Here is a 14,880-nt window from a genome sequence, read left to right as displayed (position 1 = left end):
TTACAGCTGCTCTATCATTTGTCAGATGTCACAACACAGACGGGAGATAAAATAAAACGGTCTGAACTTTCTAAAGGGGAAAAAAACATACCAGACAGGAATTAGAGATGTGGTTTTGGGACTGTTGGTCCAGAACAAAACAAGCGATTAGAATGTGTCAACGTGACATTTTCTCTTCTGTTTTCTGGCATTTTTAGATTGGAGATTGTTGCTGCAACTAATGATTGTTTTGATCGTCCATTAATCACTTGATTCTTCTTCTGATAAACAGATTTATTGTTGAGTCAATAAAATGTCAGAAAATAAATTAAAAAAAACACACAATCACAATTTCTCAGAGGCTAAGATGACATCTTCAAATTGCTTGTTTTGTCCGACCAACAGTCCAAAACCTAAAGATATTCAGTTAAGGAGGCATTTTGAGAAGTTGGAAACAGAGAATGTTTTGACATTTTTGTTTGATAAATTATCAATCATTTATTTAAAATGATGCTTATTCATTTTATGTCTGCACTAGAGAAAATAATCTGCAAATTCATGGATAATTAAATTGTTAAGTGAAATTTCTCAGCTTCATTTTTCATATAAACTCTTATTGCTTGACTATTTGCTGCTCAGTCCACTGGCCCAACACAATATAGAAATACATTTCCTCATTCATGAGGAACTGCATACTGTTATCGTTTCTGTAATATTAAATGCATCATTTCCAGTTTATTGTTTATCATTAATTGTCAAAAGAATTGTCCAGTATGTGAAAAAGTGGATTATTGCTCACATTATGTGATTTATTCACATTTCTCCACCATAACCAACAAAATAAAGCTTTTTCACAGTAAGAACAAATAGAAATGTTACATTTCACTGTAGCGGAAGCTCAGTATTTTTGCACATGAGGGACAAAATCTCCAATACAATGAATAAAACAAAAGTAATTCCACAAGTGATGGGGTGGAGCTTTAATCTCCTGTCCCAGCGCTGGAGTATCACATCTGAAAGCAACAACACGGCTGCATAATCAGACTCCATTGCTCTCCTTTGGCCTAAAGGGAGACATCAGAGAAGGAATGGGTCCACCAAGGATTAAGGTAAATAAAAGGAGGCTGTTTGTGTGTCACCTTGTGTAAGAGGGGGAGTGAGATGGAGGCAGCAATCCTGTCTGCAGGACATTTCTCTTGGTCTTACACTGAACACGCCCCATAGCGTTTGATTGCTCTCCGGGTAGTTGGACCAGCAGAGACTATAGTGTTGCTGATGTTCATGCCTGTCTACCCTATAAGGTCAATAAAAGTAATGCAGCACAGAAGGACAGATGGCTGTGAATTATTTAGTGGGGGAAGATTGGAAATTTTCTTGATACTGCAGCAGTGTCAGGGGGAAACATTTTTGAAAAAGAACTCTAGCCCACGTTCAGACCTCATTAGTAATCAGCCTGCTGCCCTGATATGAGACAAAGCTTGGGGGACCTTATCTCCTCTGGTGTAGGGATTAATCCCTTGAACGGGTAGTCAGCATTTTGAGAATTATAAGCGAGAAAAATAAACATTCAGAATCCAACAGCTCTTCACGCTGCTCATTCTGAGCGAATGTGGCATTATTGATGCAGGAGAAGCAGCAATAAATTGGGCTGCTTGGTGATTGATTGCACACAATGAAGGACGGGGAAGTTGATTTAAACAAAAATGACTGCAAATCATTTGGTTGCACTTTCTGGTAAAATACAGCAATCAGGGAGTAGAAAAATGAGAAAACTGGGGATGGTTAGATGGGAAAAGTACATTTTGGTTCCATACAATCAAATTACATTACTGTGTACTGATTACATTTTTAAGCAGGTGATCATTCACATGTGGCAGTTTGTAATAAGAAGCAAATATACCCACACAATCAAGTTGAAATAAAAGACTAACTCATTTTTTTCTACCTAGAGATTGCTGCTTTGAATTTTGCTGGAAATATTCTCTCCCATGTGTTTTTATGAGAGTTTAAATATTTGTTCTTCCACTGGCACCAGAAAGGCTACATCACATATAAGACACATACTCCAAAATATGATAGTCAGTTCAACACCAAAAAATCATTAAGGTATAACACCTTGTCCTGTCTGTTTGGGGCCAGATGTTGCCTTTTGCCTGATGGAGCCACCTGGATGCCATCTGAAGCATAAATACAGTTTAACACCTCAGTTTGGGTGATTCATGAGAGACAGCTCGATGTACAAGAGAAGAGGAGAGGAGAGAGGAGGAGAGAAGAGAAGAGAGGAGAAGAGACTCTTGCCTTTGGTTCTTGTGGTCGGTCTGGGGAGGACGGAGCTGTTGGTGCAGCTGTCATTATAGTCGGTAACTTCCATGCTGAGGTTCCCCTGCTTCACACAACCCGACACCTCCACCACACTCACATTCACCGCCTGTAGAGCCATCCTCTCCAGCAGCAAGGACGATTATTATTATTCTAGTCGTATTACACCTGCACTTAGTAGCCTATCTGGAACTGGAGCCGCGCTGGAATCAACTTGCCACCGTCGCCTTTTCCTTCATAACAGCCGGAGCAGGGGCGTTGTGAAACTTGGGAGAAAGCCTAAACTGGAGTTGTTGATTGGAAATTCTAACACTGCGGAATAACCGGATTGTGGCAGTTTAATAAGCGTAAAGTCGTGGGGGAATCTCCGTGAAGCGCAGCGCAGCGCGCACAGCACCGGACTAGAGCCCGACTGTGGAGGAATGAAGCTGCGCTGCTAAGGCAACTGAGGAGCTCCCTCTCTCTTTATCTCACTCACACACACACACACACACACACACACACACACACACACACACACACACACACACACACACACTCCCTCTCTCCCTCTCTCCATTCATCTCACGACTGTCACTATACAATCAAGCCAAAGCAGGGCATAAATAGCTGGGGTGACTTCAGGTTCTTCTCTCTAAATTGAGGAGGAAAATCAGATCAAATTGCAATTTTCTAAGTGACACCAGAGGTTAAATGTGTAGTGGATGTTTTAGGATTTCTTAAAATCTTCTTTAAAGTGGCTATATTCAATATTTTTCTATGGTTTACATGACTAGTTATGCATCTGCAGCTCACAGTGATGAACATACAAAGAATAATCACCTGACTCTGCAGTCCTCTTCAATTAAGCGTTTAAGCCTCTTTCAGCTCATTGTTTTGGCTTCGTGGCCCACAACCTTACTGTTCTGGTTCACGCTCACTGCTCCCATCAACTATCATAAATACTGCACCTGTCCAGCACCAAATGACAAACATTAGTGATAAGCTGGTGAACAATGTGGAGCTTTTAACAGCCAAAGAGCCACATATTTACCTCAGGCGTTAGTGGAAACCCAAAATAGATCTAAAAGATTCTTAGATTCATTCAAGTCCTGCATTCAAATACATACATTAATGTAGGTAGCATTTTAATGTTGTGGCTGGTCAAGATGGAGCCAGCTATTTCATATGCGGTCAGTTTACTTATACTGTTTTTATAGTATTTATATCTTATGGTTCCTATAGTTTCCAGCCTAGGAGTCTAGCCTCATATAAAGGATTACCAGGTTGAAGCAGCAGAAGCAGAGATATCTTAACTTTTAGTCTCTATAGAATGGGTTAAGCTCTAAAGACGCAGAATCCTATACTGCCCAGCTCAGTAGCATCTATTTTCACAGGCTAATACTAAGCTGAACTTTGTGTGTGAAATTGATGGCGAGCCCATTAATTGGATAAGAAAGAAAAGAGAGAAATTAGCTTTTTTGGTGAATCATTGGAATACTTTATAAGGGAAAATGTGTGTATTGCGGAACTGCCACTGTAACAATTCACATGGTTTAATCTTAATCATGGTTTAATCTTTAACAATGTGTTGTATTTTTTTTAAAGCTTATATGTTTTTACTGTAAAATCTTAATTTGAATCTACAGCTGTCAAAACAAATGTAACAAAAGTAACAAGTACAAGTACTTTAGTAAATGTGCGTACTTATTTTCCACAACCTTCCACAACAAGTTGGTGTGGGTGGGTGTTGAGGCCAAGAGAGATGGGGATGTTAACGCATATTCTAGATCACCTGAGGCTTTTAAGAGCTACACAAAAACATCTGTATTTTGGAGACAGGTTTATCGCCCTTAACTAGTATTTTAGTGTGTGGAAATACAAGAAAAACAAGTTATTTCGATGTCAGTGGTTTTGATATGAAAAGGGGACCTAAATGACCCTCTCGTTTGTCACACGGTGAGGGTCACTCAGGTCTCCCTGTCTTAATCACAAAATCAGCAGCAGTTATGTAAGGGCTCCACTTTCATTGAATTGCTCTAATTTGGTGTACCGTTTCAGCCGATCAATAGCAGAGCAATCTCTCAAGGAATGGACCCTGCTGCTCATTTCTCCACTCTAGTGAACAATCTCAAGGTCTTGCAGGATGTCAGGGTGGGATCATCAGTGGGACAAAGAGCAACAATTCTATAAAGCTCAGATGGAGAGTGCCAGCTATCTTTTCCTAGATTGTCTGGTGATTTAAAGCAGAGGATGATGTGCCATGATTACAGAACATTTTTTGGCACAAATTGTCCAGGTATAGAAATTGCACCTGCTTCTATCTTTACAGTTTGAATGTTACAAATGGTTGGCTTTAAACTGGGGAATGTCTTGGAGATTTCCTGTAGTCTGTGGAACAACTGTTAAATTTTCCATTTGGCCATTTGGCTGACCCGCAGGAATAAGGTGAGAGGTTCTGGGACTCTTGATGTGCAGCATGATGGCTTTGTTTACGAGGAAGGATCTCATAATGCCTCGGGGTGTAGTTCATGTGTAACTGCTTGAGAGATGGTACTGATGCTTTTAAAAATGTGTGGAGGCTGCGGAGGAGGAGGGGGAGTTAGTTTGCACTGTGGGGGAGGAGGGCTTCACTATTTGTATTTGTGATTTCTTAGGTGGTTGCTGTCTGTCCTGCTGATGGTTTTACAAGTGTTGCTGCCTCTATTGATTTGCTTTTATATTGCTATTGCTGTGTGTGGGAGGAATATGTGTGTGGTGCTCCAGCTTGGCTAACATGTGCTGGTGTTTATTCCATTTTTTAAGATAACGGCTTATTAAAGCAATGCCAAAAGTCTCTCCCTTCCTCTTTCTCTCAAGCCTGTGATGTTGTGAATTTGGCAGCCACACTATATTGATTTTCACTGTATCAAGGTTTTCACACAGGTCATGATCAGCATGTCTGATGAGATGGGAGCTATTCACCCTATGATACTTTGGGCGATCAGAACATGCTGCTCCAGAAGAGGTATTTTGTTGGTATTTTACTTTAGTAGAAGCAACATTCCTTGTGTAAAATTCCACTGAAGGAAATGTAGCACAGGTAAAGCACTCAAGTTACCAATGTGCATAAAAATGAATGCTGGTTTGACCAACAGATGGATCTTAATGTTTATTTTTCATTCTATAAAATTGCAATGAAATAGAAGGTATAGACAGGTTTCGCTTTATTTATTAAAGAAATTTCATTGACATCAAGATCTCTTTTACAAGAGGCCTTAGAACTACAATTACGTACAAACCACATCACAACAAGACAGTTCAGTCACACACAAATCAGTCATCACACACACACACACACTATAATTGAAATGTCAGTAAGTAGAACTTTAAAGTCCCTCACAAGAATGAGCATCTCTAACTTGGGTTTGTTTTGCACCTTCGGTGGTGAAGTGCTACTAGAAATCAGTTGGAACTTTAAAGCTAACCAATCCTGTGATCTGATGTCATGTTTGTTGACTTTGAACTAGACTAACATGTTAAATATTTCAGCAACTTGGATAGCAAGGCCTTAAAAAATGTAAAACACAGGTATTCTGACGCCTTCAAGGTATCAGCAATGACCTCTGACCTTTTCAAATAACTCACAGAGGTGAGTGCCACAAATATCTTGGTTTTGAGCAAATACTTTCTGTTTTAAAAGTAAAAAACATGGTATAAGAATCCGATTTGAACTTTTAGTTCTTGAGCGCGGTGTTCAGTCAACATGAATTTTGTAGCATCTAACCAAATTCCTAAGTACATATAATGCTGTATAGTATCAATTAGATTTCCATTAGTCTTTTTGGAGTTTTGAAAAAGCTTTAAAAATAATGAAACAAGTTCTGGAGGTTGTCAACTGGTAACCTGGTTTGTGGTAGAGCCTGTGGCATACAAGATGGTATTGTCAGCAAATGAATGTTGCAATTTGGAAAATAAATATTATTTATGTATAGAGTAAATAGTAGGGGGCCTATTATTGATCCTTGTGGGACACTTTCATCAGTGCTCTGGAAAGCTATCAGCAAAAGCAGACTAAACTCTACCAGAATGATCTAATTTGAAATAGCAGCAATCAGAATCATCAGAACCAATGGAAAGCAGCTAATTCAGTAAAATATATCAAAAGTCTGATCTACAGCACAATGTTGCTTTTTATCAAGTGAGTTATCTCTCCAGTTACTGTACAACATTCTATATCATAACATCTACCAACGACAGTTGGTGATTTCCAAATGTGATATCCAAATGACTTCACTTCAATAAAACCTTGTCAAATGAGGGTCTGTTGTCTGCTCCATCTATTTACAGGGACCTGGCATGGGATATTTAGGAAACCCTATAACAGATGATGAGAAATGTATCATCAGCAATCTGCTTCTCACGTCGATGGGATTGGAAAGTTGTGTTTTCTGCCAAAGCCTCACAGCACCCAAGCTAGTGTTCTCAAAGTTGGTTTAAGGGATTTTCCAGGGTCCTTAAAGGATATCAGTGGTTTCCTGCAAAGTAAGGAAATAAACTAATTTCACAGGAGAATTCTTTAATATTATCCCAGTGCATGTATGCATAATAATGACTGTAATCTGTCTCTTCATGTTAAGTATGAACAGAGATGTAGTTGACAAGAAAATAAACTGAAACCTTCCCATAAGGAAGAAAATCTATCTAATAGGACTCCACGGCCTTAAGTGTGTATTCTGAGGTTTCGACATGGAAATGTTTGACAACTTCTTTGTTAGACTTCCTTTGTTGCCCAAGGATATTCTCCTAATCCTGTGAGATGATTAGCTTATTTTAGCACAAATACTGTCAACAGCTAGCCTGGCTCTGTCCAAAGGTTGAAAAAGTCCACGTAACCACCTCCAAAGCTCAGTAATTACACAAAATGTCATCTTTGAATTTTTGTTCGTGTACAGATTTTTGGACAGAAGCCAAGCTCACTCTCTCCACCTGCCTCCAATCTGTATGCTAAGCTAAGCTAATTATCTCTTGCCTGTGTAAAAATGCAAATGTGGGATGCATTTCCAGAGTGGTGAAGCTGTGAGGCTGAAACACATTTAATGACAAACACATACGCACACACACACAACCATGTAGCACCAGCAGACACTTCTCCTCTTAAAACCCAGCCACCCATAACAACCCTAAAGCCCTTCAGGAATGTGTGCACCAAAAACCTGCCTGTCCCTTTGCAGCCTCACCAGTGTTGACACAGCTTTTCCTCCCCACATGCACTCCCCATGTTAACTGAACCTCATAAAACAAAGAGTCCACTGCTGGAATCAACTGCTGGAGTGATCAGAAAGTGTTAGATGAAAACTGTCAGGTGATGCGATGTTTGTGTCTGTCTCCAAATGAGTCCCAAACTAGAGAGAAGATTAAGTATTACCCTGCATGTTTGACTACATAATGTAGAACCAAAAAAATGAAATTCAGCTCTACTCCCTGAGAATAATTATGTATTCTCAGCTGTGCATGTTCCCCAATCCAAACTTAAAATGCTATGAGTGGAGTTAAGGTGATACTGAGTGTACACACAAACACTTTTTGAAATGTAAGATTGTGCCTGAGTGCAACAGAGTGGCCTGCCTCTCTCATCCAAAAGCATTAGTGTTTTCATCCATCATTATGAAGAAACAGCTCGTGATGTGTGCTTTGATTCTCTATCTGGGACACACGCACACACGTCCTGGGTTTGTACAAACAGGGCCGAAGCTGAGACAGGTTTTGTCTCAGTATCTTATGAGCAGCTCATGAATAGACATGATGCACATGTCAGCAAAGGAAAGGGAATAAAGACTTGAGTTGCTGAGGTGTAGTTAACATGCAAGCATTTTAAAGTCAGACTATAACCACGCAGCACCCAGACTGAGACAGAGAGAGAGCTCTGAATAAAGAAAAGACTTCACTCCTACACTAATTAATCTCAATGGGCTAAAACTTGGATTAAAAAACACTGGCCGGATGTGATAACAAATTCTAATTTGACAATATAACAACACCTACATACACTCACTTGACTCTGTTTTTATCAAGAGACTGTCCACTTTTGAACATCGGGTGATGATTTTCTCCCTCTGATTTTGCAATGAAGCTTATTGTATTCATCTTTACTGGGTGCACAGGTGTTTGCCAGCACCCTGCCTCTGTTCATTTTATCCGTCTTTGATTATCTTATGCTACAGGTTTGATCTAAACTCAGCATTGTACTGACCTCTGCTGGTCAGATGGTACATGTATGAGTTCTACAAACCAACAAGTGTACTTATGTAAAGGCAGACCTTGCAACAGTGGCAGCACTTTTAATTTTCACATTCATTTATTCTTCATTTGTATCGGTAAGGTTACAGCTTACTTTGGCAGTTTTAATTTGTAAAATTCTTAATGCAAAGAACCAAAATTACTTGCCTAATTCTTATCTTTACACACAAAATGCTGCCCTTACATACAAAATGCAAAAACATTAAATCAAATGCTCAGTCCACGGAATACAGAAGCATAAGTATGGGAGTGATGGAAAGAAAAAAAAGAGAAAAAAAAGCACAAATATTCTGTCAAAATGCTGCAATGTATTGAGGTTTACATCAGTAAATTGTTTTTGCTGTGTGGTTTGCAGCATCAAGTGATTTAAATCACTTAATAAGGTTTGATGTCTCAGATAAAAATAAACTTTGTGATCGATACAGAACAGAAAAACTAAACTGATGCAGTGAAGTACAATAGCAATTGTCATTTTGCCTACGAATGTATGATTTACTGTAGTCAGTTTGTAGACTTCATTATCTGTATACAGTATTACACAATATTCAGTAGATAAAATGAACTTTTTCAAACACTGACCCCTACATAAACTGAACATTATTTTGTCATTACTTAATGATAATAATTAGATGGTCTTTATTTGATAATGACCATGTAATTTTATAGTAAAATGCGACAATGATTAAAATTCAGTGATGAACACATACAACGTTGTGATGATCTGATTAATTTACCGTATAATCTATTCCTGTACCTAATTGGATACAGATGCTTTCATTTTGTATGGTATGTGAGAATTTGAGGCCAACATTACTTGAATGAACACTTTGTGTTAAGAGTTTTGCAAAATTGAGCCTCTGTTATGAAAATCGAGCCAAAGCAATTATATAATGCTGGACCACAGGAATGTTTGCAACGCTTGTATAATTGATTTCTTAATGCAAAAGGGATTTGACTTCAGCTGTTGGAAGCTTTTACATTCAGTAATCTAAACACATGGTGCATTGTCTGTCCTGGGTAAAATCTTTCCTGGCACACAGGAAGTAAAGTGTTTTGAACAACAGCTGCAGAAGAAAAAGAACTGGATGGCAGATGAACTGGGTATTTAGCAAGAGCAACAACAGCAACACCACTGAAATTTTTTTTAAAAAAAAACATTCACAGAGTATGTCACAGTATAAACATTACAGCAATGAGAACTTGGCACCAAAATATACCAAAAACGGATGTGAGGACCACAGTGAGGACTCCTCAGCTGGGCACTCTGGTCACACTGCACTCCAGGGATCAGATTATAGCTTGTTATTTTAAAAATGAAAAAACTAGATTAGATTGAGCCCATAATGTCATGCATTCCACATCAGCACATCTGATGTTTACCAGTTTCATTTCAGCCTCACCGATGAATGAAACGTTGTTTATGCATCTGGTGTATTATGAAGAAAATGTGTTTAAAAATGCCCTAAGGAAGCTATTGTTGCATAGTTGCTGGTGTGATGTCAAAGTATGCCAATTGACTGAGATGGTAATATGTATCGTGAGATTGCACAAGACACACTGCTTGTTGCTCATTCCCAGATAATGATGTTATATAACCACTGTTTCATATGATAAGTTTCAATAAGGGAGCAAGCAACAACAGATGATCCATGTAATAAGTAATTATTTAGATGAATGTATCAAACTAAAGATGAGTCACCACAAACTATAAACGGCTATATTAGCAGACTGAAACACACTTTGGCAACATTCTTACTAAAAGAAGAACCAAATGCTTGTTAATGAAGTTTCCTCAAGGAAAAAAAAATCATCAGGCAACTTCTTGGAACCATGAATATCTGTATAAAATTTTATGTCAATGCATCAAATAGATGTTGAAACATTTTCCAACATAAGTAAAAACTTTGATCTGCTGGGGGCACTACAGTAAAAGTCAGTAGGGATCATCCTCTGGGCACCATGAATGACGGTACAAACTTTCATTGGGATCCATCCAATAGTCATTGAGATATTTCAATCTGAACCAAAGTGGTGGATCAATAAACCGACTGACCACTAGCATGGTGTTATGGTTCTGTCCCAGTGTGGCCTAATGTCCCTCCACCAGTCCACCATACCCTCAGGCTTTTCTGCCTGTTTATGACTGGGTTGAGTGGAAAACAGACAGATAAGAGGTTGTAGATTATATTTAAGGACGACTTGAGATACTGTTGCTTGCTACATTGACTCTCATAGAAACTAAGTGTAAACTGAAACTCTGAGCAACAGCTGTCTTTCTTTATGTTGATACATGTAGGGGTGTGCCCAAATACAAATACATTATTCGGCAAAGAACAAATAGTGTTTTTGTTTTTTTTATGAATATTTGTTTCATACAAATATTTCAAAAGTTATTTGTTTTCAGGAAGAAAAAACGGTGTGCTGTCTCTGTCTTATGTGTGTATAAATGGGTAGAGGTCTGTCTGCAATGAGGCAATGAGTAAAGTTTTAGCTCAGTAGTCAGCGAAGTCATCTATGATTGGGAGACTCCAGTTCGAGACCTGGTTTGGGGACCTCCTTCGTAAGGTAGTTAATTCACTTACACTTACATGTTACACTTATTGTAACACTTTAATTTTAAGTTAAAAGCTTAATAAAAACAAAAACAGGATTTTTAACCCTCTTTCCACTTTACATGCGACAATGATTTGTATTTGTATTCCACAAATACAAATACAAAAACAAATACAAATACTGGGCTCTCTGCACATCCCTAGTTACATGCTGCCTTCCACTTAACAGATTTCTTGGTTCATGTTTACGTCAACAGCAATTTATGTGTCTTGTATGGTAAAGGTTCATCGGTTGGCAATGTAATGCTGAAGTTTATTTGCTGTGTTTGCTCAGTATGACTCGTGCATTTTAAGTATAATTTATGTAAGACTGAGACAGTTTAATTTATGATGGTTTATACATTAAGATGATTATACATTATAGACTCATATGTCATTCATGGATGACGTTCTGTTTGATTTGTCCTCAGCTCAGAGCAGCTATTGCCTTTCGTGATTTTCTTGTTTTCCCCAGCCTGCTTTTCCCTCCACACCTGCCCTGCATTCAGTCTCGTAAGCCCAGCTTTGCTCCCTGTGTTTTCCCCAGCCAATCAGCTCCCAGCCTGCCCTTGTGTCTTGCCACCTGTTCCCTGTTGTTTCATTAGTTCAGTTTGTATTTAAGTTCTGGTTTGTGGTTCAGTCTTGTTTGATCCTTTGTTCAGTGAAGCTCAGTTTTGTTCTGTCCTGTTCAGTTTTGCGCTGCCTGCACGTAACCTTCATTAAAGAGTGTTCTTCAGTTCCTGCTGTCTCCTCCGTTTGGGTCCACCTGCTCCACGCTCCACTCCATGACACATAGCTTAAAATAAACAGCCCAACATTTGATTAAAAATGTCCTTTTGTGTTGTACATTAAAGAAGGTTATGTTAAAGCTACTGAAGGAAGATGTATAAAAAGTAGGAAGCGGGTTATAGTGTGGAGAGGTGTTCATCCTTCTGTTTGCATGTACTGTATGCTTCACTAATGTAACACAAAGACACGCTGTCCACCGTTTAAACTTTTCCTCCAAACAACAAGTAAAATCCAATGACTACATTTTCCCAATCAGGCAATCAAAGGCATACTTTTACTCACATGGAACTGACCACAGACACTTGTGTTTTTATCGCTGTGCTGAATAACATGTGCAGCACCTGCCTTTATGATACAATACTTAGTGGACCTTTGCTCTTCCTCATTAAGTCTACCATAATTATTCTCACCTTTAATATCTTTGATTTTATATAATCTTCTCCCTCTTATATTCTTATTTTAAAAACATGTTCTCCTGTGTCTAAAACCATTTCAGTGATGATTTCCAAGGTCTCATTAGCGTAAGACAGATTCAAATCAAAAGTATTTCACAATACTATCATGTCAGTTTATCTCTTGTTTCTGATTATGTTTCTCATGAAGTATATTAGCTCAGATGGAAGATAAATATCACGTGCCAAGTCATTTCTTGGCCATGAACAATGCTGATGTTCACTCCACCTACAATAGGTACTGTATGTTGAATCCAAGCTAAGGAGGAGGAGATGCAATAAAACTTTTTGCAGTTAAGAAACACAAAACGTCATACTGGACATAAAGTGAAGAGGGCAGATAACAGCTGACAAAGACGATTACACAGCAATTTAGTGTAATTAATTGTGGCTTAAGTCCACAATTTTATGGATATGTTTTGATCAATTTGTGAATCATTTGACCCTGAGGAGTACAACCAGTCATTAGAGTCAGTAATGACCAATTTGTTTCTCTTTAAAAGGATATGAAGTAATCAAGTTTCTCAGTTCAGATTACACATTAACCAAGCCAACACAATGATAACATGTGCTTGTGGGGGGCTGTGGCTGAGGCAAAGGTGTCCCTTTATCTGATGCATGTTTTCTATAAAAGCCTGTGCATCCTGAGGTCAGTTTATTTAACAGTTGCAAACCAGGAGTTTACTTTCACAAAGTGACAATGTTTAAATTTGTGGGACTGAGTCTTGTGCTGCTTTCAGCAGTGGGAGCAGCAGCGGTAGAAAGGTGAGTTTTATTTAGAAATTACTTACTGACAGCTTGTGTCAAATATTAATTCACAGGAGGCAAACATGGCAAGGCTGGGGACATTACTCTGAAAGTAATATAGTTAGTGTTACAAAATCATATTTGCAATGTACTTAAGTCATGTGACTGACTGGACTACTTTACATAATGTGTTATCAGCTATGTTTGGATTCCTTAGCATCCAAATCATATAGAGTAGTCAGTGGTTGAACAGAAGCATTCAGATCCTTTACTTGAATAAAAGCAGCAATAATAAAATACCAAAAATACTCCAATGCAAATGTATACTTTAGTAAAAGTACAAAGGTACAGCAAAATGTACTTAAACTATCAAGTGTAAAAGTAATGCAAAATGGCCCATATCAGCATATATAATATTATTACTGCACATGCATTTACTTACCAAATCTACCTACCAGGACCTCTAAGGCTCATAGGTTTGCATACTATGTAAACCTATGGGTCTCAGATAAATATAGAGGAATGTAAGTGTAAAGTAACATAAGATGAGAATACCTAGGCAAAGAAGGTATCTCAAAATTGTATTTAAGTATAAAGTACTAACTTTCCACTGCTTCTTTTTTTGCAGCAGCTGTAATAAATTGCAGCAATTTTGTAACTTTAAAATCTGTAAATCCGTCAATACATTTCTGCATGTGCAATATATTATAAATGTCTTCCTGGTGATTTTAACCAGACTACATTCAGCAAATCTGAGTTTTAGTGTAGAAGTACAAATGGCTTCTCTCAAGACGACTTATGATTATCATTTTTTAACATATTAGGATATGTTTGCATAAAATACAACAAAATATTGTGGAGATACTTCAGAAAAACCACTACTTCTCATGTGTCTCTTGTATTTTGCTGTGTGCAACAGAGTGGAGTATGACTACTACAAATACCACCCCATGCCAGAGGTGAGAAGGCGCCATCACCTGTCACACACATTACTTTGACAGATCACTGCACACAGACGCACACATACACTGATGTGTAACAATTGTCCCTCCTACAGATCACCAAATGGATGGATCAGATGGTGAAGGATTATCCTGATGTTGTAAGCATAATGACATACGGACAGACCTATGAGAATAGGCCCATTAGCTTGCTCAAGGTAATCCAAATGTTTAATTGTTCATTTTAAATCAGACATTTTGTGTGTGTTTGTGTTATACAGTAGTCATATAAGAGGCTATATGATTTTTGTCTTCCAGATTGGCCTGAATACTGGAGCGAAAAAGAAAGCTATCTGGATGGACTGTGGTATTCACGCCAGGGAGTGGATTGCCCCAGCCTTCTGTCAATACTTTGTCAGACAGGTAAGAGACAAGTAATCATTAAAAAAACATCATTTATCATTGAAATGAACACAAGAAATACTAAATTAACAAGGAGAATATTATTTAGCTGGCTTTCTTGGCTGTTTTATTTAACTGTGGTACTGTGGTAAGGGAAAACTCATGTCTGAAGTAGATGACATGAGTTAATATCTTACTGCAGCATATTTAATAAATCTCTCAGCAAACCAATATATCAGTCTGACCCTGATGTCTTTGTTTACTCGCTAAAATCAGATCCTGCAAGCATACAAAACAGATCCAAAAATGGAAGAGATGATGAAGAACATGGACTTCTACGTCACCCCGGTGCTCAACGTGGATGGCTACATCTACTCCTGGAAGGACAAGACAGTTAGTGCT

The 14,880-nt window shown here is 38.3% G+C and overlaps 2 protein-coding genes across 4 annotated transcripts in view; one reads left to right on the top strand and one right to left on the bottom strand.

The window, feature by feature from the left end:
- cckbra (cholecystokinin B receptor a) overlaps positions 1-2,697 on the bottom strand; it is a 34,310-nt gene extending 31,613 nt beyond the window's left edge. The window contains exon 1 of the mRNA XM_042404820.1: positions 2,278-2,697. Coding sequence (XP_042260754.1) covers positions 2,278-2,419 — 142 coding nt within the window. The 5' untranslated portion in view covers positions 2,420-2,697. The remainder of the gene's footprint in view (positions 1-2,277) is intronic.
- The window catches only part of cpo (carboxypeptidase O), a 30,421-nt gene that overhangs the window by 11,476 nt on the left and 4,065 nt on the right, over positions 1-14,880 (top strand). The window contains exons 1-5 of one of the 3 annotated variants that reach the window (XM_042404817.1): positions 11,090-11,121; positions 14,055-14,094; positions 14,193-14,294; positions 14,395-14,499; positions 14,755-14,871. In XM_042404817.1, the coding sequence (XP_042260751.1) occupies positions 14,086-14,094; positions 14,193-14,294; positions 14,395-14,499; positions 14,755-14,871 (333 nt within the window). In that variant the 5' untranslated portion in view covers positions 11,090-11,121; positions 14,055-14,085. Of the gene's footprint in view, positions 1-11,089; positions 11,122-11,814; positions 13,154-14,054; positions 14,095-14,192; positions 14,295-14,394; positions 14,500-14,754; positions 14,872-14,880 lie in introns of those variants that run through there. The other 2 variants (XM_042404815.1, XM_042404816.1) reach the window with 2 other exon arrangements.

The sequence above is a fragment of the Thunnus maccoyii genome, chromosome 24 (genome assembly GCF_910596095.1).
Source record: "Thunnus maccoyii chromosome 24, fThuMac1.1, whole genome shotgun sequence".
Lineage (NCBI taxonomy): Eukaryota > Metazoa > Chordata > Actinopteri > Scombriformes > Scombridae > Thunnus > Thunnus maccoyii.
The sequence above is the reverse complement of the archived record's forward strand: the minus strand, read 5'-3'. Positions and strand labels throughout refer to the sequence as shown.